General features: G+C 46.9%; 1 protein-coding gene across 1 annotated transcript in view; it reads right to left on the bottom strand.

The window, feature by feature from the left end:
- Positions 1 to 17309, bottom strand: part of LOC143923660 (uncharacterized) — a 37649-nt gene extending 20340 nt beyond the window's left edge. Inside the window, exons 1-3 of the mRNA XM_077447469.1 lie at positions 16980 to 17309; positions 11037 to 11099; positions 4285 to 4326 (exon numbers count right to left, since the gene is read on the bottom strand). Coding sequence (XP_077303595.1) covers positions 4285 to 4326; positions 11037 to 11099; positions 16980 to 17250 — 376 coding nt within the window. The 5' untranslated portion in view covers positions 17251 to 17309. The remainder of the gene's footprint in view (positions 1 to 4284; positions 4327 to 11036; positions 11100 to 16979) is intronic.
- Positions 17310 to 26732: the final 9423 nt, after the last annotated feature.

The following is a 26732-nucleotide window of genomic DNA, read 5'->3' as shown; positions in this document are numbered from 1 at the left end:
CATTTGGAAGAAGGTGCTCTGGTAAGATGAGGCCAAAATTGAAATTTTTGGCCTAAAAGCAAAGCGGTATGTGTGGCGGAAAATTGACACTGCACATCACCCTGAACACACCATCCTACCGTCAAACATGGTGGTGGCAGCATCATGTGGTGGGGGTGCTTTTCTTTAGCAGGGACAGGGAAGCTGGTCAGAGTTGATAGGAAGTTGGATGGAGCCAAATACAGGTACATTTTAGAGGAAAGCCTGAAGGTTCACCTTCAAGCAAGACAATGACCCTAAACATACAGCCAGAGCTACAATAGAATGGTTTAGATGAAAGCCTATTCATGTGTTAGAATGGCCCAGTCAAAGTCCAGGCCTAAATCCAATTGAGAATTTGTGGCAAGACTTTAGATGGTCTCCATCCAATCTGACAGAGCTTGAGATATTTTGCAGAGAAGAATAGGCAAAAATGTCCCTCTCTAGATGTGCAAAACTGGTTTGTAGAGACATCCCCAAAAAGACTTGCAGCTGTAATTGCAGAGAAAGGTGGTTCTACAAAGTATTAACTCAGGGGGGCGCAATACAAATGCCCCCCACACTTTTCACATATTTATTTGTAAAAAATTTTGAAAACTATTTATCATTTTCCTTCTGCCCTGTTTCACACTGACTGCAGCTGAACTCGCACGCTTTCATTCCCGTATGTTAGTCCCGATTTCATATGTGCAGAAACCTACATCTGTGTGGGTTTCTGCACATATGTCAATGGAAATCGCACCCCGAAATCGCCAAAAGTAGTACAAAAACAACTTTTGGTGCCGCAAATGTGGCGTCGCACCGATTAGGTCGGTGCAATCACCGTCACCTGCCGCCAGTTTGGCATGCAATTTTACATGTCAAACCGCATGCCAAATCGCACCAATGTGAGCCAGGGCTCCACTTCACAATTATGTGCCACTTTGTGTTGGTCTATCACATAAAATCCCAATAGAATACATTTACGTTTTGGTTGTAACATGACAAAATGTGGAAAATTTCAAGGGGTATGAATATTTTGTCAAGGCTTTATGTATATGTATGTGTATATATCTATATATACATATATGGTAAAAACATAGTTGTCATAGAGGGGTCCTCTGCTCCATCTCTTATCTGTCATGTTTTTAGTACATCAAAAAATTGTACAAGTCTAAAAAAAATGTTCTATCTTTAGATGGGTTTAGTTACATAGTTAAAGTATAGCCAAAAGCCAGAATTTTCTTTCTGCAGAAATTAGCTGGCCCACCCATGGTGAACTCGTCATGAGTGAGTTGGACTTTGCTTTGACAAAACAGGGAGCCAATGTTCTAGAATGGTCCCCTTGTGCCCCTTCTCTATAGGGAGATGTCCTACAAGAACCTACCTTGTTGAGCATGCATTAAATGCCTGGTTTGAGGCCTCGGATGGAGCACAGACTTAGAGGATATCGCCAGGTCATATGGGTCTAAGAAGATCTTCCGCTAGAGTCATCACTGGAATGGAGTTACGCTCAAACCTTTTGTTTTGGGGCTTATGTGCAGCAGAAGAAGTTCTTTGTGATGAATTCTGGATGCTGATACCCCCCAGAGCAGTGGTCAACTCCTGTCCTCAGGGCCCACTAACAGGCCAGGTTTTCAAGATAACTGAAATACATCACAGGTGAGATCATTTGCTGCTCAGTGATTGCAGTATTCTAGTCTGCATCTCCCCAAAGTAATACATAAAACCTGGCCTGTTAATGGGCCCCGAGGACAAGGTTGATGACCAATGCCCCAGAGGCTTCCAGCCAAGGAGCTGTAGAAGCTTGTTTTTTCCACCTCTATCGCCCAGCTCTGCTACTATTAAGTTAAGGTAAAGCATTGAAAACTGCTTTCAAGTGTGGTCCTGGGTACTAGAAGTTTCTTTTAGGGAGTTCTTGTTAAGACACCTATAGCTGAAGGCATTCTAGAGATTTAAGACTGTATTAATGGCAAGGAACAGTAGGGCTCATTCCACATGACACCCCATCCCTCAATACTGTTATATGCTTTTGGGTTTCCTGGTCTTTCATAAAATGGTAAAGTAGTAATAGTGATTTAGTGGTTAGCACTTCTGCCTTGAAGCTCTAGGGTCTGTGGCAGAGGCAAAATTAGAACCTTCAGGGCCAATGCTAGAAATCAAAAAGAACACCCTTGACCCCGGTCCGGGGGCCCCCTCCACAGTGGTGGAATGCCAGGACCTGGTCGCAAGTGCAACCTTTGTGACTCTGGTAGTTCTGCCACTGGTGTCAGTATTTTTTTCTTTTTATTTTATTTGTTTTTATTATTTTTTACCATATTATTTATCTACAATTCTTTTTTTTTATTTAGGAGCCCCGTTGGAGGGCTTTGGTAAAATATAAGCAGCCAGTAGGAGAGTGGAGGGGGGGACCCTGCAGCGCTGCAGGGTATGAGGAGGGGCTGGTGGATTACACAGGAGCCCAATCACAGCAGGAGATGGATAGGAGGGGGAGCATGTAGAGGAACCGATCGCCTCCGTTTTCCTCCCGCAGTTGCTGAAAGGCTGCAGGAGAAAAATAGAGGGGATCGCTTCATCATATGTGCTGCCCTTCCTATCCAGGTGTACAGGGGGTTGCACAGGCCTCCTGAAGCATGGGGATGGGTCGCAATTGCGACCCCTGCACATACACCCCTGGTCTGTAGTTCAAATCCCAACCAAGTTCTTGTGTAAGTAGGTTAGTTGACTTCCATCTAAATTAGCCCTAGTACACAAAGGAAACCCACACAAGCACAGGGAGAACATGCAAGTAGTGTTGTGGTTGGGACCAGTGACTCTAGAAGTGCTAGACACTAAGCAACTGTGCTGCACTCTAATGCCGCGTACACACGATTGGAATTCTTGTCAGAAAAAGCTCTGATGGTTTTCCCAATAGAATTCCGACGTACAACACGTATGATGAGACTAGAAAAAGCAAGTTCAAGAGCCAGTAGCCAATAGCTTCCGTTTCGTAGTTGAATCTGAACATGCATGATTTTTGGCGTGTCGGAATTGCATACACACGATTGGAAAAACGATCGGGAAAATTGAGAACATGCTCTAAATTTTTGGCTGGCGGAAATTTGGACAGCTAAATTCTGATGGAGCATACACATGGTCGCATTTTCCAATGAAAAGCTCTCATCTGTCTTTTTTTGGCCGGAATTCCGATTGTGTGTATGCAGCATTACTCAGTATAAATCAGCTAACTGCATTTCAGATGCACAAAACAAAGGGCGTTCAATGTCTTACTGTGTGCTTATTATCTAAAGCAGCCACTCCCTGAGTAGAATAGCCTGCCCCCAGCATGCTGAGAGTGTGACCCTTGCTCTGAACATAGAAGCAGAGGTCTGACTTCCCCTTTACTGCGTCAGAACTATAGCTCTGCACAGCTCATGCTCACTGCTAGTTGGAGAACTCTGACTCAGCATGGGGCGTGTTGCAACTCTGCAGAGAGACCACTGTTTCCACACAAAGAGCAAGGGTCCTTCTTGGCAATGGACAGGCCTTTCTACTCAGGCTGTAGCTACAAACTGTAACGCCCTGTACACACGGATTTTCCAATGGAAAATGTGCGATCGGATCATGTTGTCGGAAAATCCGATCGTGTGTGGGCTCCATTGGATTTTTTCCGCCAGATTTTCTGACGTACAAAGTTTGAGGGCAGGATCTAAATTTTTTTTCATCTGATTTCTAAATTGCTGCATTTGTAAATTCCAAAAGCCAATATAAAGGAATAGTAGTGGTAAAAAAAGCACTTGTGGGTTTAACCTATCTTGTTTTTTTGTATAATTCCCCTTTTAAGGGGGCGTGGCAAGGGGTGTGTCATATGCCTACATACTTTTGCTGATAGGTGTCCCTCATTCCCATTTCAAAAAGTTGGGAGGTATGTAGGTACCTAGAGATGTCTTTGCATACCTGTGGCAGCTCTCAGGATCATGTCGGAGCGTGCCAACCCTCTCTTACTCTCCCACCCACCCACATTCCTATTGGCACATCACTAATATGGACTGCTTTATTGACCAATTGGAATGTGTGAGAAGAGTGTGGTCGAGCAAGATCCATCACTATCAAGAGATAGGACAGATAGGACAGGTATGCCTGGGGCACAAGAGCATGGGGAGATGTCATGCAACAAGCACTTCATGCCTGGTACCAGCTTTGTTTTTTTCTGAGTGACCGTCACTTTAAGTGCCTTTCCTGCAGAGAGGTTAGTGTTCCATTCAGCATGTGCGGCAACAAGAAAAGCTCCTGCAAGTAATTGCTTACCAGATTTCTTCGATGACCGTTTCATCAGCTTAATCTTCTGCTCTGAACAAGATAAAGAAAAAGACGTGGTATTAAAGACGACCAAAATCATTCACAAATGTCCACATCCCACCGGTATTAAAGCCTTCTGCAAGAGGGAATTCCAGCAATTAGTCAACTTATTTATTTTTAATATTTAAAATACAACAGAGCAGGGCATTGTGCCACATTTTGCTCACCTGCCCTTGAAAAATGGATGATGGTCAGACGGATCAGGTGCAGGGTCCCTGATTCTCAGTCTACAAACTCCACAAATACACAAATACTGTACACCCAGTAAGTGTACCCAGGAACAGCTCCTCATAGGCTCCAATGGGAAAAATATGGAAAAGAAAGGAGCGCTTCGGATGGTGCAGGTCAAACCAATACGTTTATTAGGATATGTCATACATTAAAATGACAAAAATAAAAGTGATCACAAAATTTAAAAAGAAATATAAAGCAATGTGGGGTGCAGTAAATGCTAGCATTTACTGCACCCCACGTTGATTTTTATATCTTTTTGTGATCACTTTGATTTTTGTCATTTTAATGTATGACATATCCTAATAAACCTATTGGTTTGACCTGCACCATCCGGAGCTCTCCTTTCTTTTCCATATGTAGCACTAACCCCCCCAAGGAGCTGCCGGCTAGATTTGGGCTTACCGTTACCTTCTTTTCTCCTCACTTAACGTCTAGGGGTGTCCTGTGGTAGATGGCCTAGTAACTCGAGAGACTGACAACAGATCCACTTGAATGGATTTTATTTGCAAAAAACGTAGACAATGAACAGTCTCTTAAATTGGGATCAGAGGGTTGGAAAGGAAGTTCAGGTACTCTTAGTGTCAAAGTCAAATGTCGAAGAACTTGTTTACTTTGACTGCATCCAGAGAATAGCATTCGTAACTGGATGATCACTCGGGTTGGACAGTCCCTCTCTCACAAGGCCTAGCAGCCAACAAAGTGCCAAACTCAGGAACAAGTCTCTGCCACAGACGTTGTTGTAGAACATACAAGATAATGTCTCTGTCACAGACGTTGTAGAACACGTAGGGAAACTAAACTTGAACAACACTCGTGTGATACCTGGATCTTTCAGCCAGCTTGGCGATATCCACGAGACCGGATTCTCTTGGGTACTTCAGCCCTTCCAGGCTCTTACTAAGAAACCAACCCATACGTGGTCTTCTTCTGAAGAGTCCTCCCCTGGATAGCGTGAAGTCACTGGGTCTCTCCCAAACTGGAGATGGCACCCAAACACCTCACAATCCTCCTTTTGTTTCCTTGCCTCGGGCTAGCCAGCCCCGAGACATCAAGATCTGGTGGATCCGCACCCCAGGCCATAGCCTTCCTGGGGGCTGGTCAGGAGGACCAAGATCATGAAGTCAGTACATCCTTCTGGACCGGAACATCGAACCACGTGATGTCCGCATCTTAAAGCGGTAGTAAACCCACAGATGTTTTTTTTTTTTTTTACCACCTGCAAACAGGGCTGGACTGGGACAGAAATTTGGCCCTGGACTTCATCCAGACCGGCCCACTTACATTTTGAGTGTCCCATCAGCACTCCCTTACATCAGAGTGTCCCATCACCAGCTCCCTTACAACAGAGTGTCCCATCAGCACCCCTTATATCAGAGTGTCCTATTACCAACCCCCTTACATCAGAGTGTCCCATGAGCAGCCCCCTTATGTCAGAGTGTCCCATGAGCAGCCCCCTTACGTCAGAGTGTCCCATGAGCAGCCCCCTTACGTCAGAGTGTCCCATGAGCAGCCCCCTTACGTCAGAGTGTCCCATGAGCAGCCCCCTTACGTCAGAGTGTCCCATGAGCAGCCCCCTTACGTCAGAGTGTCCCATGAGCAGCCCCCTTACGTCAGAGTGTCCCATGAGCAGCCCCCTTACGTCAGAGTGTCCCATGAGCAGCCCCCTTACGTCAGAGTGTCCCATGAGCAGCCCCCTTACGTCAGAGTGTCCCATGGGCAGCCCCCTTACGTCAGAGTGTCCCATGAGCAGCCCCCTTACGTCAGAGTGTCCCATGAGCAGCCCCCTTACGTCAGAGTGTCCCATGAGCAGCCCCCTTACGTCAGAGTGTCCCATGAGCAGCCCCCTTACGTCAGAGTGTCCCATGAGCAGCCCCCTTACGTCAGAGTGTCCCATGAGCAGCCCCCTTACGTCAGAGTGTCCCATGAGCAGCCCCCTTACGTCAGAGTGTCCCATGAGCAGCCCCCTTACGTCAGAGTGTCCCATGAGCAGCCCCCTTACGTCAGAGTGTCCCATGAGCAGCCCCCTTACGTCAGAGTGTCCCATGAGCAGCCCCCTTACGTCAGAGTGTCCCATGAGCAGCCCCCTTACGTCAGAGTGTCCCATGAGCAGCCCCCTTACGTCAGAGTGTCCTATGAGCAGCCCCCTTACGTCAGAGTGTCCCATCACCAGCCCCCTTACATCAGAGTGGCCCACTGAGCCATCGGCCCACCGGGAAACTCCCAGTAGTCCCAATGGCCAGTACATGCCTGCCTGCAAAGCAAAAGGCATAATGAGCTAGTATGCACCGCATACTAGCTCATTATGGAACACTTACCTTAGAACGAGGCCCCGACATCTGGCCCGATCCACGCCGAGGGAGCTGACATGCTCCCTCTGCGTTTCTTCCGGGTATCGCGGCTCCGGCGCTGTGAGTGGCCGGAGCCGCGATATCGTCACTCCCGCGCATGCGCGCGGGAGATTTCATCCCGGCCGGTCCGCCACTGCCGGATTTTCAGCCGAGAATCCCCTTGTGCGCATGCGCCGCTGCAGTCAGCGGCGCATACCGAGGGGAATATCTCCTAAACCGTACAGGTTTAGGAGATATTTTTTTTACCTACAGGTAAGCCTTATTATAGGCTTTCCTGTAGGTAAAAGTAAAAAAAAAAGAGTATACAACCACTTTAAATACCCTCTCCCAGAAAGCACAGCAAGAGCGCCACACCCACTGGGCAGGCTCCGAGAGAGAGTAACTTTAGCACCCAACCAGACCATAGATCCATACCTGCCAGAAGAGACAGTGCCCCCTGTGGTCAGGGTGGAACATCTCATAGTCCAGTCAGACTGATGCTGAAGTCCAAATTTAGACAATTGTACCCAAACCAAACTGTAGTTCAGGTATAACCTTAACTTTGAAAAACGCATAGCACGTGCTCTTCAGGAGCCGGCACTACACATATTTTTACCATTGGAGCCTATGAAGAGCCATTCCTGGGTACACTTACTCTGAGTGTACAGTATTTGTTGAGTTCGTAGACTGAGAATCGGGACCCTGCACCTGATCCGTCTGACCATCGCCCATACACAGCATCTGATCTGGACTACCCAGGATTCCAAGCCTTACTGACTCAATGTCGTACGACATGTGTGTCCATCCCAGTCGGTAAAAGTATCCATCTTCTTATCATTGAAGGGTTGTTTTAGAGTGACTACAGACAATTTGCTGTTTTCCTTTGCTTGGTTTGGTGTCACTCAACAGGAAGAAGTTCCATCTGTTCACTTTTCTGTTCATGTGGACTGTTCTCCATATCATTAATTGGAGTTTACACTTCTAATTGGACTCAACGCACAAATTGAGTTTATTGTGTTATGCACATTTATTTTTTTTACTCTTATATATTGTTTATTCACTTAAACATTAACATTGTGTTTTGGATACACTTTTTGGTATTTTTACCAAACATTATTAGCGCTACACTAATTTCCCACCATTCGGTTATCTGATGCAGGGAGGAGCTGCAAGAGCCACCGAGGGACCCCAGAAGTCAAGGTTCGGGGGCCACTCTGTGCAAAACGAGCTGCACAGTGGAGGTAAGTATGACATGTTTGTTATTTTAAACTTAAAAAAAAAAAACGACCCTTTACAATCACTTTTACTCTTCAATAAGACACAGGAGTTGAATCCAACACAATTTAGCTTCAGCTTACTGCAGTACAGAGGACACCACCTATTATCGTCATAGTGGGTGTCCCATATGACTTCCAACCTCTAGGGATTGGCGACCCAAGCTGGTATCTTTAGAAGGCACAATTCAGTGGGTTTTGGGGGTCTTAGCAATCTTCTTTATCAGGGCTGGTTTATATTTCCCATCACTTTCTATCCCAGTGACAAAGACCACCAGAACAAATAGTGACGGCAGTAAGGACCTGACAAAGGTTCTTTTTCTTTTCCAATAGATCCAAAACTGGGAGGGAAAATTGAAAGGTGTTTTTAGGACAGCCTTCTTGAATCTTTTGCCTGATCCATCATCATCATATTGGATGGCCCATATGGCTGCCAACCCACTAGGGATTGGTGAGCCCAGCTGGTATCGTTAGAATGCAACATTCATTATTCAATCAGTGTTAGAATTCATCACCAATGATCTAGATTCTAGAACAGGGTAGGCAACTTTTTGAGCACAGTGTGCTGAAAAATACTTTTCAAAGAAATTGAGAGTGACGATTTTATAACGAAAAACTTCACAATCTCAATCACGAAAATCATTTTCTATAAAGTAAATGCTGTAAACTACTTGAGTAGTAGTGAGAAATTAACATCCCACATTCTCACGCCTGAGATCAGCCCCAATTCCATCAACTCCACACTTCAGATCAGCCCCAATTCATGCACCTTCACACCTCAGATCACTGTCCCCCCCTGCAAATTTGCTTCACCACTGTACCCCCCTGCTCCTCTGTCCCACCACTGTACCCCATGCTCATCTGTCCCACTACTGTAACCCCCTGCACATCTGCCCCACCACTGCACCACCCTACACATCTGCCCCACCACCATAACCCCCTGCACATCTGCCCCACCATTGTACCACCCTGCACATCTGCCCCACCATTGTACCACCCTGCACATCTGCCCCACCACTGTACCACACATCTGCCCCACCACTGTACCACCCTACACATCTGCTCCACCTCTGTACCCCCTGCTCATCTGTTCCACCACTGTAACCCCCTGCTCTTCTGTCCCATCACAGTAACCCCATGCTCATCTGCCCCACCAATGTTCCCCCTTTCTCATCTGCCCCACCACTGTACCTCCCTGCACATCTGCCCCACTGCCGTACCCCATGCTCTTCTGTCTTACCACTGAACCATCTTCTCATCTGACCTAAAACTGAACTTATCTTCTCATCTGCCCCACCACTGTACCTCCCTGTACATCTGTCCCACCTCTGTTCCCCCTGCTCATCTGTTCCACCAATGTACCTCCTTTCTCCTCTGCCCTTCCACTGTACCCCCCCTGTACATCTGCCCCACCCCTGTACCCCCTGCTCTTCTGCCCAACCACTGTCACCCCCTGCTCATCTGTCCCACTAATGCACCTCCTTTCACATCTGCCCCACTGCTGTACCCCCCTGCTCTTCTGTCCCACCTCTGTACCCCCTTCTCATCTTCCCCAACACTGAACCCCCATGCTCATCTGTCCCACCACTGAACCCCCTTTTCATCTTCTCCAACATTGAATCCCCCCCCCCGCTCATCTGCCCCACCACTGTAACCCCCTGCTCTTCCGCCCCATCACTGTACCCCCCGATTTTCTGTCCCACCGCTGAACCCCCTTCTCATCCCTCCCGCTACTTTACCTCCTGCACATCTGCCCCACCACTGTACCCTCCTGCTCTTCTGTCCCACCTCTGAACCCCTTCTGCTCATTTTCCCCACTGCTGTACCCTCCTCTCATCTTCTCTATTGCTGTTCACTCTTCTCATCTATGATATGTGTGATATGCAGAGAAGTGAAAGGAAACAGAGATGAGACACATCTACCTGTCCTGTCACACTCATCCTGCTGATCCGCCTCTCGCATCCAGCCCACGTGCTTGTATGGGATGTATGGGATGTATGTGATGTATGTGATGTATGTGATGTATGTGATGTATGAGATGTATGTGATGTATGTGATGTCACATACAAGCATCTGGAATGGATGTGCAATGATGAGCTCAGGTCAGGGGCATTTTCTGAAAGCAGTGGGCCTGTGTGCAGGATCATAAGTTGGGCCCCCGCAGCTGAGGAAAAGTGCGGCGCTCTGCACCACAGGAAAGGTTGAGTGTGATTTTCATTGCGCTGAATACCTACTGTGGCTTAAAGGGACACAGAGTGTCGGGGTTCAGTAGTAAGTGACACAAAGGTTCAGGAATAATTTCAACAAAGTTCCCAGAAACTCAACAATAATTCCACAAACTGTCACCTGATTGGGGTTTTCTCCATCAGTGAAATCCCTTCTTTCTGAGATTGGTAGTGACAACCAAGCCAGTCGTCTTCCTCCAGATGTTGGGCGGGGCTAGCAGGACTGTGATTGGCTTTAGCAGTGGCCAATGACAGTCCTCCTCCTCCTGGAAACAGAACTGCACCCAATCTCTTCCCCATCACAAAAGCTGATGATCACAGCTACTGCAAAGTTAGAAAACCAAACAATGTTCCCCATCTTTTACAATGAGTGGGGGCGCAGTGCCTCCCCCCCAGTGCGGAGTGGGGAACTCTGAGACTGGAATGCATTAGTGTCTCACCGACACTTTCCGGCACCACTCTGCTGATGGGGAGGGAGTCCAGTGCCGGTAAAAGAGGCTTTGAGTGCCGCTCGTGGCACCAGTGCCGGGGGGTTGCCCACCCGTGATATAGAACATAGTTCACACCACACACTGCTTGCAGAAAAGGATTTCAGAAGGTAAAGAAAAGCAAGTGAGTAATAATTAGAATATAGGTCTTACCATCCTTATCACTGGTCTCTACAAACTTCTTGCGTGACAGATCAGTCAACTTGATCTGGTATTCTGGGAAAGAGAAGAATAAGTGTAAGGGTTCTCCTCCATCACATCAAATAAAATGAATTGGTATTCATGTGTTGACTGTAGAATAATCTATTAATTCCGAAAATGTTCTCTTCGAGGGAGTTGATTGGATAGCCATCGTATTATCGCTTTGAAAGTAATCTGTTACATTATTTACTGCTTGCTGTGTCATATATCCCATCATGGATTTGGGATTGAAGAACCACACCAAGAATGAATTGTCCAGGTACAAATTTATTCCACAAAAGATGGAGCCAACACATTTCGGGAGCTTCAGAATGGCTTCCTTCATCAGGGCTTGAAAATGGGGAATGATGCATGCTGGGCAGAATAGAAGATGAGAATATAACGTTTTTAGACAAGATGAGTGCCATCCTGTTAAAGGACTTCACACTCCTCTAGTGAACAAATTCCATTCTGGCCAGCATGCATCTTCCCATTTTTAAGCCCTGATAAAGGAGGTGATTTTGAGGCTCCCAAATTGTGTTGGCTCCATCCTGTATCCAAATGCATATTGGAAGATATTTGTACCTAGACAATTGATACTTGGTGCGGCAGTTTAAAGCTGAAGTTTATTTGTAGTTCTATTGGACGTAAGTACTGTATATGCCATACCTGTGGGATTCCCGTGGAAGCTGGAAATCCCTGTAGTTGGAAGCCCTACTACAGTGATCTCCACTAGCTTCTGGGTCTCGTGCTGAGGAGTCGCCCTTCTGCTTAGTGAATACAGGGGGTCATCCGCTGAGCTGGGGCCCTATTCAGAAAACACTTAGAATTTTCTCAATGCAAAGCCCCAAGAAACTAACAGTGACCACTGTAGTTGCGATGCGTACTACAGTGATTTCCAGCTCCCACGAGGATCTCACAGGTATGACATATACAATATCTCACAAAAGTGAGTACACCCCTCACATTTTTGTAAATATTTTATTATACCTTTTCATGTGACAACACTGAAGAAATGACACTTTGCGACAATGTAAAGTAGTGAGTGTACAGCTTGTATAACAGTGTAAATTTGCTGTCCCCTCAAAATAACTCAACACACAGCCATTAATGTCTAAACCGCTGGCAACAAAAGTGAGTACACCCCTAAGTGAAAATTTCCAAATTGGGCCCAGTTAGCCATTTTCCCTCCCCAGTGTCATGTGACTCGTTAGTGTTACAAGGTCTCAGGTGTGAATGGGGAGCAGGTGTGTTAAATTTGGTGTTATCGCTTCACTCTCTCATACTGGTCACTGGAAGTGGCACTTCATGGCAAATAACTCTCTGAGGATCTGAAGAAAAAAAATTGTTGCTCTACATAAAGATGGCCTAGGCCGGGGATATGCAATTAGCGGACCTCCAGCTGTTGCAGAACTACAAGTCCCATGAGGCATAGCAAGACTCTGACAGCCACAAGCATGACACCCAGAGGCAGAGGCATGATGGGAATTGTAGTTCTGCAACAGGTGGAGGTCCGCTAATTGCACATCCCTGGCCTAGGCTATAAGATGATTGCCAAGACCCTGATACTGAGCTGCAGCATGGTGGCCAAGACCACACGGTTTAACAGGACTGTTTCCACTCAGAACAGGCCTCGCCATGGTCGACCAAAAAGTTGAGTGCACATGCTCAGTCTCATATCCGGAGGTTGTCTTTGGGAAATAGATGTATGAGTGCTGCCAGCATTGCTGCAGAGGTTGAAGGGGTGGAGGGTCAGCCTGTCAGTGCTCAGACCATATTGCATTAAATTGGTCTTCATGGCTGTCATCCCAGAAGGAAGCCTCTTCTAAAGATAATGCACAAGAAAGCCAGCTGAAGACAAGCAGACTAAGGACATGGAGTACTGGAACCATGTCCTGTGGTCTGATGACACCAAGATAAACTTATTTGGTTCAGATGGTGTCAAGCGTGTGTGGCGGCAAACAGGTGAGGAGGACAAAGACAAGTGTGTCTTGCCTACAGTCAAGCATGGTGGTGGGAGTGTCATGTTCTGGGGTTACATGAGTGCTGCCGGCACTGGGGAGCTACAGATCATTGAGGAAACAACATGTCCTGTGACATACTGAAGCAGAGCACGATCCCCTCCCTTCAGAGACTGGGCCACAGGGCAGTATTCCAACATGATAACAACCCAAAACACACCTCCAAGACCACCACTGCCTTGCTAAAGAAGCTGAGGGTAAAGGTGATGGACTGGCCAAGCATGTCTCCAGACCTAAACCCTACTGAGCATCTGTGGGGCATCCTCAAATGGAAGGTGGAGGAGCGCAAGGTCTCAAACATCCACCAGCTCCGTGATGTCATCATGGAGGAGTGGAAGAGGACTCCGGTGGTGACCTGTGAAGCTCTGGTGACCTCCATGTCCAAGAGGGTTAAGGCAGTGCTGGAAAATAATGGTGGCCACACAAAATATTGACACGTTGGGCCCAATTTGGACATTTTCACTTAGGGGTGTACTCACTTTTGTTACAAGCGGTTTAGACATTAATGGCTGTGTGTTGTGACATTGTGTGTTGAGTTATTTTGAGGGGACAGCAAATTTACACTGTTATACAAGCTGTACACTCACTACTTTACATCATAGAAAAGTGTCATTTCTTCTGTGTTGTCACATGAAAAGATAGAATAAAATATTTGCAAAAATGTGAGGGGTGTACTCACTTTTGCGAGAAACTGTACATGCTTCCATCGGTCCAAACTGGATCAATGTAACATATGTAAAATATCCATAACTAAACTTCCGCTTTATCATTGGAACCATTCAGACACCCAACGAAGGAAACTGCGGAAATCCTTTGGTGTGGAGAAGTTTAGAATCCATCCACCCTGACCAAATACCATCATACATTTCTATACTAATAGTATAACCCTAGGGTTTCAGTGTTAATCTTTCCTCTTCAACATTAATCTGATCATGACTATATTTTATGTACCCTATATGGCTGGTTTGTGGAACATTGACAATCGGTGATGGGTACTGCTATGTTACATTATGTAAATACATTATAGACTATTGTGCTCTTCCAACCTTAAGGTTTATGAGGACCCTTTTCTGTTCCAGTATGACTGTGCCCTTGTGAACAAAGCCAGCTTCATAAAGACACGGTTTGATGAGTTTTGTGTGGAGGAACAGACCTCCACCCTACTGAACTTCTTTTGGGATAAGTTGGAACTTTGATTGTGAGCCAGGTCTTCTCATCCAACATCAGCACCTGACTGCACAAATGAGCACAATTTCCCACAGACACCTTCCAAAATCTTGGAGAAAGCCTTCCCAGAAGAGTGGACGCCAAGTCCTGGTTTTGGAATGAGAAGTCCAGCAAGCTCATGTAGGTGTGATGGTCAAGCGTCCAAATCCTTTTGGCTAAATAATGTATGTAGTAATTTAGGCTGAAAAAAAAGACTCATGCCCATTAGTTTACAGTTCTAATAGAGTCAAAGTAAACCCCACCCCTATCCCTGAGCAAGTGCAACCCTGAAATATTTCATATTGCAGAAGAAACTGTAGTGTTTCTAAAATAGTGTTTCTCAACCAGAGTTCCTCAGTACACTGAAGCATATGGGGCCTGCAGCCGAGTGGGGCCTGGGGAGGATGAGGAATGCATACTGTACTTGGCAACTTTTTTTTCCCTTGAAGTCGCTAGAGGTCCGCGGCACTGGTCATTTCTGTCTCCGTCACCATTTTACAGAAGACCAGTTAAGACCACTGAAAGCGGCTGCAATAGAAGTGGAGCTCCATTTCTATTGTCCGCTTTCTTGCCACCCAGGCTTCGCCCCCTGGTTCTGTAAAAGGCACGGAGATGAGCACAGTGAGTCCTGGGGGGGTCTGTACTCCTGAGGGGGGATTGTCCTGGGGGGGTCTGTACCCCTGAGGGTGATGAATTCTCCTGGGAGGGGTCTGTACTCCCTGGGGGGTGAATTCTTCTGGGGATCTGTACTCCTGGGGGGTGAATTTTCCTGGGGGTCTGTACTCCTGGGGGGTGAATTCTCCTGGGGGTCTGTACTCCTGGGGGGGGTGAATTGTCCTGGGGGGTTCTGTACTCCTGGAGGGGGTCTGTACAGATGGAGGGGGTTGAGTTGTCCTGGGGGGTCAGTACAGATGGGGCTGGTTTGTCCAGGGGGTCTGTACTGATGGAGGAGGGTCTATACTGATGGAGGACTATGGGGGGAGGGGGATAACGCAGTGTTTTTCCACATCGGGTGACACCAACCCTAGTGACGCCACTGGTAACTGGGGACAGCTGATGTAAGGAGGGACATTACTGGGAATGCCTGTTTTAAGGAGGGACTCTACTGGGGGCACCTGATGTAAGGAGGGACTCTACTGGGGGTACCTGATGTAAGGAGGGACTCTACTGGGGGCACCTGATGTAAAGGGGGAGGCTACTGGGAATTCCTGATGTAAGGAGGGACTCTACAATGTAATAATAGAAATAATGCGCTTTAATCACCCTGACACCATAACAACCATGGTGCTGTGATAATTGAAGCACTAACACCAGGTGTTTGGAGTATCTTTATCTGTTGATTGTTAAACTTTCTGGAATACATATATTGCTATTGTGGTGTAGGATCTGGGCCTGTTGTCCCTCCATCCCTCTCTTTCCTTCTCTCTCCTTCCCTTCCTATCTTTCTTTCTTTCTTTCTTTCTTTCTTTCCTTCCTTCCTTCCCTCCTTCCTTCATCTCAGACTTGAACCACACCCCTTTGAGCCACGCCCTTTAAGCCACGCCCACTATTTAATTTGAGCCCACCATTTTTTGTGGGGAGGGGGGCTGTTTGCGGGGGGGGGGGGGCATACAACATTTTGCTATGGGGCTCTATGATTTCTAGTTACGCCCCTGCACTGAAGTTCTATTTGGGTAGGGGGTATCTGATATATAGGGGTGACTCTGCTGCAATGGGCAACTCTGATGTATAGAGTAGCCCCTGAGGACTAGAAGGTACTCTGATTTGATGGGAGACTCTGATGTGATGGAGAACCTCTGATATAATGTCCCACCATCTGATGTGATGGTGGGACTCATATATATAGGGGGTCTCTAATTTATGGATGTATAAAGGGGCATCTGAGGTATAGGGGGAAATCTGAGGTGATGGGGTCTCTGATGTGAAGGGGGATTCTGATGTGATGGAGAACCTCTGATATGATGGGGAGGATGCTGAGGTGATGGTGGGACTCATGTATATGGTGTCTCTGATATATAGGAGTAATGCTCATGAGATGGGGGGACTCACTTATAGAGGGGCCTCTGAAGTATGGGGGTACTCTTAGGTGATGGGGTCTCAGATGTCAAAGGGAGCCTCTGATGTGAGGGAGAATCTCAGATATGATAGGGGGATGCTGATGTGATGATGAGACTCATGTATAGAGGGTCTTTGATATATGGGGCAATGCTCGTGAGATGGAGGGGCTCACGTATAGAGGGGCCTCTGAAGTATGGGGGCACTCTGAGGTGATGGGGTCTCGGATGTGAAGGGGTGCCTCTGATGTGATGGAGAATCTCAGATATGATAGGGGGATGCTGATGTGATGGTGAAACTCATAAATAGGTTGTTTTTGATGTCTAGGGGCGACACTGATGTGATGGGGTCTCTTATGTGAAAGGGGGCCTCTGATGTGATGAAGAACCTTGGATATGATGGGGGATGCTGATGTATGGTAAGACTCATAAATAAGTGGTCTCTGATATCTAGGGGTGAAGCTGATGTGATGGGAGGCGGGGGTGCTTCAGGATTTTGCATAGCTTTAGGGGTGCTACAACTGAAAAAGTTGAGAAATGCTGTTCTAAAATGATAAGCAAGACTCTTTTTTGCCTATTTTCCAGATTTTGTTTCCTGTTCATTGCATTACAACGATTTATTGGTTCAACCTTACTCTCTACTTGAAGATAGTATTGGATGATCTGTTGCGTCCCATCATATTCGATCATGCAGGTGTAGTTTCCGGTGTCGTTCTTGGTGATATTAATAAGGATCAGAGAGACGTTACCCATATGCAACTTCTCCTGAGGCATCAATGCCCTGGGCTCATGAGAGGTCATGATATTATCTTTGTACTCCACCAGGGGGCGCCCATTATGTTCCCAGCTCAAAGACAACTGATCCAGGTTAAGCGATTCCTGGTTCGCCACAATGATGGCGGTCATGACCAATTGTTTGGGCAGGCGAGGAGAGATGGAAGCAGCTTCTGAGATTGACTGCAAGGCCAAGACTGCAAAAACAAAGAAAAAAAAGTGAACGGGTGCTGTTGTTCTATTTCGGAGTTTAAAGGCAAACTACCAGATAATTTTTCATTAGAGTTTATTTTTAGAAGAAGACAAGCTCTGGCTGTAATACTTACCTTCAATCTGTAGCTAGCCCCTGCAGTACCTCTTTTTCACCAGAAGTCTTCTGAGTTGATGTCAAGCGTCACTCAATTCCAAAAGGCTAAGAAAGAACTGTGAGTGCAGCGATTCATCGGCTCCAACTCCTGAGCATGGCAACATGCTCTCACAGGAGACAAGGCAAACCTCTGCAGGGAGACCACTGCGCTCACACAGAGAGCCATGGTCCTTCTCTGCAGCATGCTGGCAGACCACAGGCTTTTCTACTCAGTTCTAAAGTTTAATTGTCCCTTTAACAATAGATTAACAGCAGTGAACTAAGTAAATGCTGCATTCTGGCTACTAGATTGAGCTGATGATCATTCATAGTAATAAACTATTTTATTCCTATAAAGTGCCATCTAGAGATGATAATGTGGCTCCATCTAGAGGTCATAAGGTGGCTCCATCTAGTGGCCATAAGGTGGCTCCATCTAGTGGCCATTAGGTGGCTCCATCTAATGGTCATTAGGTGGCTCCATCTAATGGTCATTAGGTGGCTCCATCTAGAGGCCATAAGGTGGCGCCATCTAGTGGTCATAAGGTGGCACCATCTAGTGGCCATAAGGTGGCACCATCTAGTGGTCATAAGGTGGCGCTATCTAGTGGCCATAAGGTGGCGCTATCTAGTGGCCATAAGGTGGCACCATCTAGTGGCCATTCTTTAAAACTGCATGTACATTTATTCTGTGCAAAGGTGGACAAAAGCAAATGTTACAAGATTATTTTCTCTCAAGATCAAATATGTTTTTCTTTTATAAGAATAGAGAAAATCAGGCAAAGACTGCATTACGGCCAGTAGAAGGAGCTGAAGCTCATTATATCTCCTTCACGCTGACAAAACACAAGTAGGCTGGAAGGGGTTGTACCGGGATAATGCTGCTCGGCTGTTATCACAAGCAGCAGGAGGGGGTGTCTCCCCCCCCCTGCCCCTCCGCCTTCCGTGGCTCGCCCAGGCTCTCCCATCCCACCGGCTGGCCAGAGACCTGAACAAAATCGGAATCAGCTTTGATCAGGTTTTACAATCTAGTAAGCTGGAAGCGATGCCATGACATCACTCCTGGATTACTGAAGCCTTAAAGGCGCCAGATTTTAAAAAAGTGACAGCATTCAAAACAGCCAAACTTGGAGTTGAATGCTTTTAAGTGCAAAATTAAAACCTATGTGGCTCACCAAAGTTAAAATGGCTATAAATAATAAAAAAAGTGCTTTTAAAAAATATAAAAATGAAGGAACACTATCATCGTTTAAATATTACAAAGAATATAACAGGATATGGAAAAAGGAAATCAAGGATGCAAAAATTCAAAACAAACGACAGAATGGAAAAGATAGTAAGACAAACCCCAAAAAATTCTTCAAATATATTAATAGTAAAAAGGTCAGGTCTGAGCAAGTAGGACCTTTACAAAATAATCTAGAGTGGGTGACTGGGGACAAAGAGAAGGCTAACTTATTAAATACTTTCTTCAGCTCTGTGTATACAAAGGAGCTCATGTCCAGGGCTGGACTGGGACAGAAATTTGGCCCTGGACTTCATCCAGACTGGCCCACTTACATTTTGAGTGTCCCACCACCAGCCACTTACAACAGAGTGTCCCATCAGCACCACCTAACATGAGAGTGTCTCATTACCAGCCCCCTTACATCAGTGTCCCATCAGCAGCCCCTTACATCAGAGTGTCCCATCAGCAGCCCCCTTACATCAGAGTGTCCCATCAGCAGCCCCCTTACATCAGAGTGTCCCATGAGCAGCCCCCTTACATCAGAGTGTCCCATGAGCAGCCCCCTTACATCAGAGTGTCCCATGAGCAGCCCCCTTACATCAGAGTGTCCCATGAGCAGCCCCCTTATATCAGAGTGTCCCATCAGCACCCCCTTACATCAGAGTGTCCCATCAGCAGCCCCCTTACATCAGAGTGTCCCATCAGCAGCCCCTTACATCAGAGTGTCCCATCAGCAGCCCCCTTACATCAGAGTGTCCCATCAGCAGCCCCTTACATCAGAGTGTCCCATCAGCAGCCCCTTACATCAGAGTGTCCCATCAGCAGCCCCCTTACATCAGAGTGTCCCATCACCAGCCCTTTTTACATCAGAGTGGCCCACTGAGCCATTGGCCCACCGGGAAACTCCAGGTAGTTCCTATTGCCAGTACATGCCTGGCCTTCATTCATTCAGAATGACTGAAGACCAAGGTAATTCTGCATATGCCCCGCTGCTGTTTTAATTTGTTTCTAAAGACTTGACTTGGAGCTAACCTGTCAGTAGCCAATAAGGCTTCTTTCATTGGACAGCAGAATGGTGGGTGGGAATAGGCTCAAGGAGATGAGACATAGTTCTCTGTTAAGGCTCGTACACACTACAAGAAAATCAGGGAAACATTTTTCCTCCAGAGAATTTTTGTACAGTGTGTACACAACTTTCCGCAGCCGATTCTGAATTTTCGTATGAAGATTCCCGAAGGGACAAGACACTTGTACGGGGACAAAACATTTTTTGTTTTAATGTGAACTGTTTTCGTACAAGTAAAATCAGAAAAGAGAGACTGCGCATGATCAGAAACAATAAACGACAAAAAAAAAAGCCTTTTCGTATGAATTTTTATTCATCGGTTCATTTGCTGTGAAATAATGAGAAAATTGGATGATCGTTCACCCGATTTTCTTATAGTGTGTATCCCACTTTAGGGAAGTTGACCTGTTTGTAACAATGTTACAAATCAAGTACAAGGGCTCACTGAAAGGGCTTTTCTATTTTTTCCATTTGTATTTAAAAAATATGTTTAGAAAGTATTGTAATTGGTTTTTTTTATATTGTGTTTTTTTTTTCTTTATCATTTGTTCACTCTTTATGTTTTGTATGATACAGGCATGGGCGTCCGCAGAACTTTTTCCATGCGGGGGCATCATTTTAAGGCCGCTCATGCTCCGCCCCTTTTCAACAATCTCAAGAAAATCTTTCCACTGGTAATACATGTGTGTTATATAACAGATAATTCATCTTCACTTTGTATTGGAAGTTACTCTGGAGGGCACTGAGATGGTGGCTAGAGTGGGATGGGGAGAGCAGGGGGGAGAGAACTGCGGGGGGGCAGGAGAGTGTGGTGGTGGAGGAGAGCACTGGGGGGGGGGAAGAGTGTGGTGGTGGAGGAGAGCACTGGGGGGGCAGGAGAGTGTGGTGGTGGAGGAGAGCACTGGGGGGGGCAGGAGAGTGTGGTGGTGGAGGAGAGCACTGGGGGGGGGGCAGGAGAGTGTGGTGGTGGAGGAGGGCACTGGGGGGGCAGGAGAATGTGGTGGTGGAGGAGAGCACTGGGGGGGGGGGGCAGGAGAGTGTGGTGGTGGAGGAGAGCACTGGGGGGGGGGCAGGAGAGTGTGGTGGTGGAGGAGAGCACTGGGGGGGGCAGGAGAGTGTGGTGGTGGAGGAGAGCACTGGGGGGGGGGCAGGAGAGGGTGGTGGAGGAGAGCACTGGGGGAGGGGGCAGGAGAGGGTGGTGGAGGAGAGCACTGGGGGGGGCAGGAGAGTGTGGTGGAGGAGAGCACTGGGGGGAGCAGGAGAGTGTGGTGGTGGAGGAGAGCACTGGGGGGGAGCAGGAGAGTGTGGTGGTGGTGGATAGCACTGGGGGGGCAGGAGAGTGTGGTGGAGGAGGAGAGCACTGGGGGGGCAGGAGAGTGTGGTGGTGGAGGAGAGCACTGGGGGGGGGGCAGGAGAGTGTGGTGGAGGAGGAGAGCACTGGGGGGGCAGGAGAGTGTGGTGGTGGAGGATAGCACTGGGGGGGCAGGAGAGTGTGGTGGAGGAGGAGAGCACTGGGGGGGCAGGAGAGTGTGGTGGTGGAGGATAGCACTGGGGGGGCAGGAGAGTGTGGTGGTGGAGGAGAGCACTGGGGGGGGCAGGAGAGTGTGGTGGTGGAGGAGAGCACTGGGGGGGGCAGGAGAGTGTGGTGGAGGAGGAGAGCACTGGGGGGGGGGCAGGAGAGTGTGGTGGTGGAGGAGAGCACTGGGGGGGCAGGAGAGTGTGGTGGTGGAGGAGAGCACTGGGGGGGAAGGAGAGTGTGGTGGTGGAGGAGAGCACTGGGGGGGCAGGAGAGTGTGGTGGAGGAGGAGAGCACTGGGGGGGGCAGGAGAGTGTGGTGGAGGAGAGCACTGGGGGGGGGGCAGGAGAGTGTGGTGGAGGAGAGCACTGGGGGGAGCACAAGGTGAACTGGGGACAGTAAAATAAGTTGGATAGAATTGGCAGCCCCCCCCCGATCCTCCTATCCAGGCACTGTGGCACACAGGGCGGGCTGTACCTGCAGCATCTCCTCCTATGGATAAAAGCGATGGCTGGCTGTGTACGGTGGCCGCTCTGTAGCACGGCCCCACCAGACCGGCTTGTGTGATTGGCGGAACGTTGATTCTCTCTACTATCACACAAGCAGGTCTGGGGGGGGGGGCCATGTTACAGAGCGGCCGCCGAATACAGAGGCAGCCAGCTCTGTGATCCAGAGGAGAGAGCGGAGGATGCAGCCGCCGGTGGAGTAAAAAAAACACCTTGGGGATTCCAGGGGGGGGGGGGGGGGCACTTGACCCCCCTTGCCCCCTGCTGCGGACGCCTATGGTTACAGAGTTTGCAGATATTTCACCAGAAGAATTGCGCCTGGAATTGCAAAACTATGTAATTGTCCTAATTTTGGCAGATTAGTGTGATTTTTTTTTTTTTTTTTTTTACAGAGGAATATCTTTGTTTATATCTCCTAAGGGCTTGTTCACACCAGTGAATGCAGCCGCTGGTGTGTGGTAGGATTGTGGTACGTCGCATGGTTTTAAACACCCCATTATACCCCCCGTCCCCTTTTTTAATGAACGTTAATGGAATGTCACATGGGGGGTATATTTATTAAGGCTGGGTTCACGCTGCCATACGGAGCAGCATACAGCAGGCTCCCGGTGCGTCCCTGTTCGCTGCTTCATGTCCGATTTTGGTCAGAATTTTTGGCTGAAACAGACTAGAAGACACATAGGACTCCCATGTAATTTGCTCTTGAGATGTGTGAAACGGCACAATTGAGAGCCAATCACAATCTTCTGATATGCGAGTTGGATGAGGAAAATCTGCAATTGGATGCAGATTTCCACATCCAACTCGCAATAGTGTGAACCCAGCCTAAAACTGGAGAGGGCAAATTCTGGTGCAGCTCTGCATAGAAACCAATCAGCTTTCAGGTTTTATTGTTAAAACTTAATTAAAAAAGCTGAAGTTAGAAGCAAATTGGCTGCCATATACAGCTGTACCAGATTCTGAGTGCACAAGTTTTTAGTAAATCTTCCCCACAGTGATCGTTCATTAAGTTCTGTTGGCCGTGGTGCAAAGTGGTGGACTGCATTGCAATGCGTTTATAATAAGTAATGCGTGCAATGGTGTAATTTGGTCAGGCAGAATACAAGGCATTTTGGTGTGAACAGGCCCTAAATGTGACTTGTACATGTAATTAAAAAAAAAAAAAAAAAAAAAAAATCAAAATGTACTTTGACTTTGCCAGAGCATGTACAGTGCCTTGCGAAAGTATTCGGCCCCCTTGAACTTTTCAACCTTTTGCCACATTTCAGGCTTCAAACATAAAGATATAAAATTTTTATGTTTTTGTGAAGAAACACCAACAAGTGGGACACAATTGTGAAGTGGAACGAAATCTATTGGATTTTTGAAACTTTTTTAACTAATAAAAAAATGAAAAGTGGGGCGTGCAAAATGATTCGGCCCCCTTGCGTTAATACTTTGTAGAGCCACCTTTTGCTGCGACTACAGCTGCAAGTCGCTTGGGGTATGTCTCTATCAGTTTTGCACATCGAGAGACTGAAATTCTTGCCCATTCTTCCTTGCAAAACAGCTCGAGCTCAGTGAGGTTGGATAGAGAGCGTTTGTGAACAGCAGTTTTCAGCTCTTTCCACAGATTCTCGATTGTATTCAGGTCTGGACTTTGACTTGGCCATTCTAACATCTGGATACGTTTATTTGTGAACCATTCCTTTGTAGATTTTGCTGTATGTTTGGGATCATTGTCTTGTTGGAAGATAAATCTCCATCCCAGTTTCAGGTCTTTTGCAGACTCCAACAGGTTTTCATCCAGAATGGTCCTGTATTTGGCTGCATCCATCTTCCCCTCAATTTTAACCATCTTCCCTGTCCCTGCTGAAGAAAAGCAGGCCCAAACCATGATGCTGCCACCACCATGTTTCACAGTGGGGATGGTGTGTTGAGGGTGATGAGCTGTGTTGCTTTTACGCCAAACATATCGTTTTGCATTGTGGGCAAAAAGTTGGATTTTGGTTTTATCTGACCAGAGCACCTTCTTCCACATGTTTGGTGTGTCTCCCAGGTGGCTTGTGGCAAACTTTAGACGAGACTTTTTATGGATATCTTTGAGAAATGGCTTTCTTCTTGCCACTCTTCCATAAAGGCCAGATTTGTGCAGTGTACGACTGATTGTGGTCCTATGGACAGACTCTTCCACCTCAGCTGTAGTCCTCTGCAGTTCATCCAGAGTGATCATGGGCCTCTTGGGTGCATCTCTGATCAGTCTTCTCCTTGTCTGAGCTGAAAGTTTAGAGGGACGGCCAGGTCTTGGTAGATTTGCAGTGGTCTGATACTCCTTCCATTTCAAAATGATCGCTTTCACAGTGCTCCTTGGGATGTTTAAAGCTTGGGAAATATTTTTGTATCCAAATCCGGCTTTAAACTTCTCCACAACAGTATTACGGACCTGCCTGGTGTGTTCCTTGGTCTTCATGATGCTCTCTGTGCTTTCAACAGAACCCTAAGACTATCACAGAGCAGGTGCATTTATACAGAGACTTGATTACACACAGGTGGATTCTATTTATCACCATCAGTCATTTAGGACAACATTGGATCATTCAGAGATCCTCGCTGAACTTCTGGAGTGAGTTTGCTGCACTGAAAGTAAAGGGGCCGAATAATTTTGCACGCACCGCTTTTCAGTTTTTTATTTGCTAAAAAAGTTTAAAATATCCAATAGATTTCATTCCACTTCACAATTGTGTCCCACTTGTTGGTGATTCTTCACAAAAAATTAAAATGTTAAATCTTCATGTTTGAAGCCTGAAATGTGGCAAAGGGTTGAAAAGTTCAAGGGGGCCGAATACTTTCGCAAGGCACCGTATCTTACAGGTCATAAAATTATTTATGTTACAATATAAATCCTGTCTGGGGAAACCGGTGTCACAGGGGCAGCAAAAGCTGGCCATGCATGGATCAAAATTTGGATGTTTCAGCAGAGACTGGCAGAATTTTTATCCATGTATGGACCACCCTATTGGATTTTGCCCACTCAATCAGCAGCCAGCATTGATCAGTCTATTCTGACCAAAAGGAAAATCTGCCTACTGTCAGAATACAATAACTCAGTGAGAAGGATTTCCCCATCCACATACTCAAAGTCAGCTGTTTTTTTTTTTCTTTATTTCCATTCAAATTTCTTGTTGAACGCAAAACAAACTGTATGATCTATCTATCTAGCTGTTTAAGTGGAGGAAAAGTGGAGGAAAATCTAAAAAGGCCCAAAGAGCAGTAAAATTGACAGTGGAGGTTATAATCTCTTCCCCTGGTTATCCAGAGTTTTTCCACTACAGACGTTCTAAATATTGTGCAATCTTTTTCTTAAAACTTCAAAAGGTTTCACCAGGGGAGCAACCTTTTCAGCTACCTTTCTATTATATGAATGTTAGGGTGTCTTTGTTATAGCTGTTTTAGTGTACACTGGTATTTGCAAAGCCGTTTATCTGTTCTTTTCTTGGTAGGTGAGTTCGGTACAGCAACAGCAACTTGTAATATTTCAGTACAGGACACAACCTGAGTATTCCTAGCTAGCCCCTGGGTTATAGGCTGATCCTTTTTTAGCTGACAGGACACTGGCAAGCTTTTGGGGGCACCCTCCTCCCGGGGTGGGGGGTGGAGTTACCTTGCGGGCATGCTCCCAAGTCCAGCATTTGGTGTCCATAGCCACTGAATGTATAACTCGGCCTCCAAAAACCATCGCAGAGCTTTGTCCTTTCAAAGAGTTCACTAAAAAGTGGTCTGTTCGATGTCTGGAGACACATGCATCCAGCTGCTTGTGTCTCCAAATCCAACCTATTGAGGTTGGATTTGGCGTTTGCATCCCCTGCTGCCCTTAGTTGGGTTACCGAGGCCGATATACTCTCTAGGGGCATCTCTGACCATGCTCCACTTAGCCTGACCCTCTCCTTGTCTGCCTCCCCGGGCTCTAGACTATCTCGTCTCTCCATGATTCTGGGCAACGGGCGATAGACTGCAGGAACATATAGTGGAATCGGTGTGTCATTTCTGGAATACTAATGGAGAATCTGAATCCCCCCAGTGACATGGGACACTTTTTTAAGGCATGGATCAGAGGGTCATACATCTCCCGCACAGAGACACTTCAGAGGGAGACGTCCCACTCATTAGAATCTCTGGAGACTGAGGCGCCAGGACTGGAGGAAGAGTACGTTTCCGCTACAACCCCGGATAGGTATCGGGCCTGGCAGCGAACCCTGAGACAGCTTTCCCTATTTGAGGGTGGATAATACTAAAAAGGCCCTGTTCCACTCCCAACAAAAAGTATTTGAATATGGAGGACACCTCATAGTAGCCCCAGAATTGATTAATAAGGAATTTTGGCAGTTTTTTTTTTGTATAGCTCCAGGGTTGCATAGTCGCAAGCTCCAGGGTTGCATAGTCTCAGGATGACCTAGATACCTTTCTAGAGCCTATTGTATTTCCAATGTTGCATGACGAGGCTGGAGAACACTTCGAAGCCAACATCACCTTGGAAAAAATCGAAACGGCCATAGGTAGATCACAGGCGGGTAAGACCCCGGGTTCAGATGGGCTTCCCATTGAATTGTGTGCTAATTTTACGGAAGTAGTGGCCCCCAAACTTACAACACTCTTTTCTGATCTATCCTCCTTGGACATACTCCCTGAGTCTATGCTGGAAGAGGTTATAGTGCTCATTCCCAAAACTGGTAAGGACCCTCAGCAATATGCCTCGTATAGACTGTTAAACGCTATCGCTGTTAAATGTCGACGCCAAAATCCTTGCAAAAGTATTGTCGAATCGCCTCTCTACTGTGATTGAAGATTTGATCCATGTTGATGAGATGGGGTTCATGCTGGGCAAGGGAACAGTTATTAATCTAAGACCCCTTTTTCTCAACCTCTCCATTCCCCGCGATGATTAGAGTGCTAGGGTAATCGCCTAACTAGATGCG

Source organism: Lithobates pipiens, unplaced genomic scaffold (genome assembly GCF_037356315.1).
Source record: "Lithobates pipiens isolate NorthernLeopardFrog02 unplaced genomic scaffold, aLitPip1_a1.2 Scaffold_22, whole genome shotgun sequence".
Classification (NCBI taxonomy): domain Eukaryota; kingdom Metazoa; phylum Chordata; class Amphibia; order Anura; family Ranidae; genus Lithobates; species Lithobates pipiens.
The sequence above is the reverse complement of the archived record's forward strand: the minus strand, read 5'-3'. Positions and strand labels throughout refer to the sequence as shown.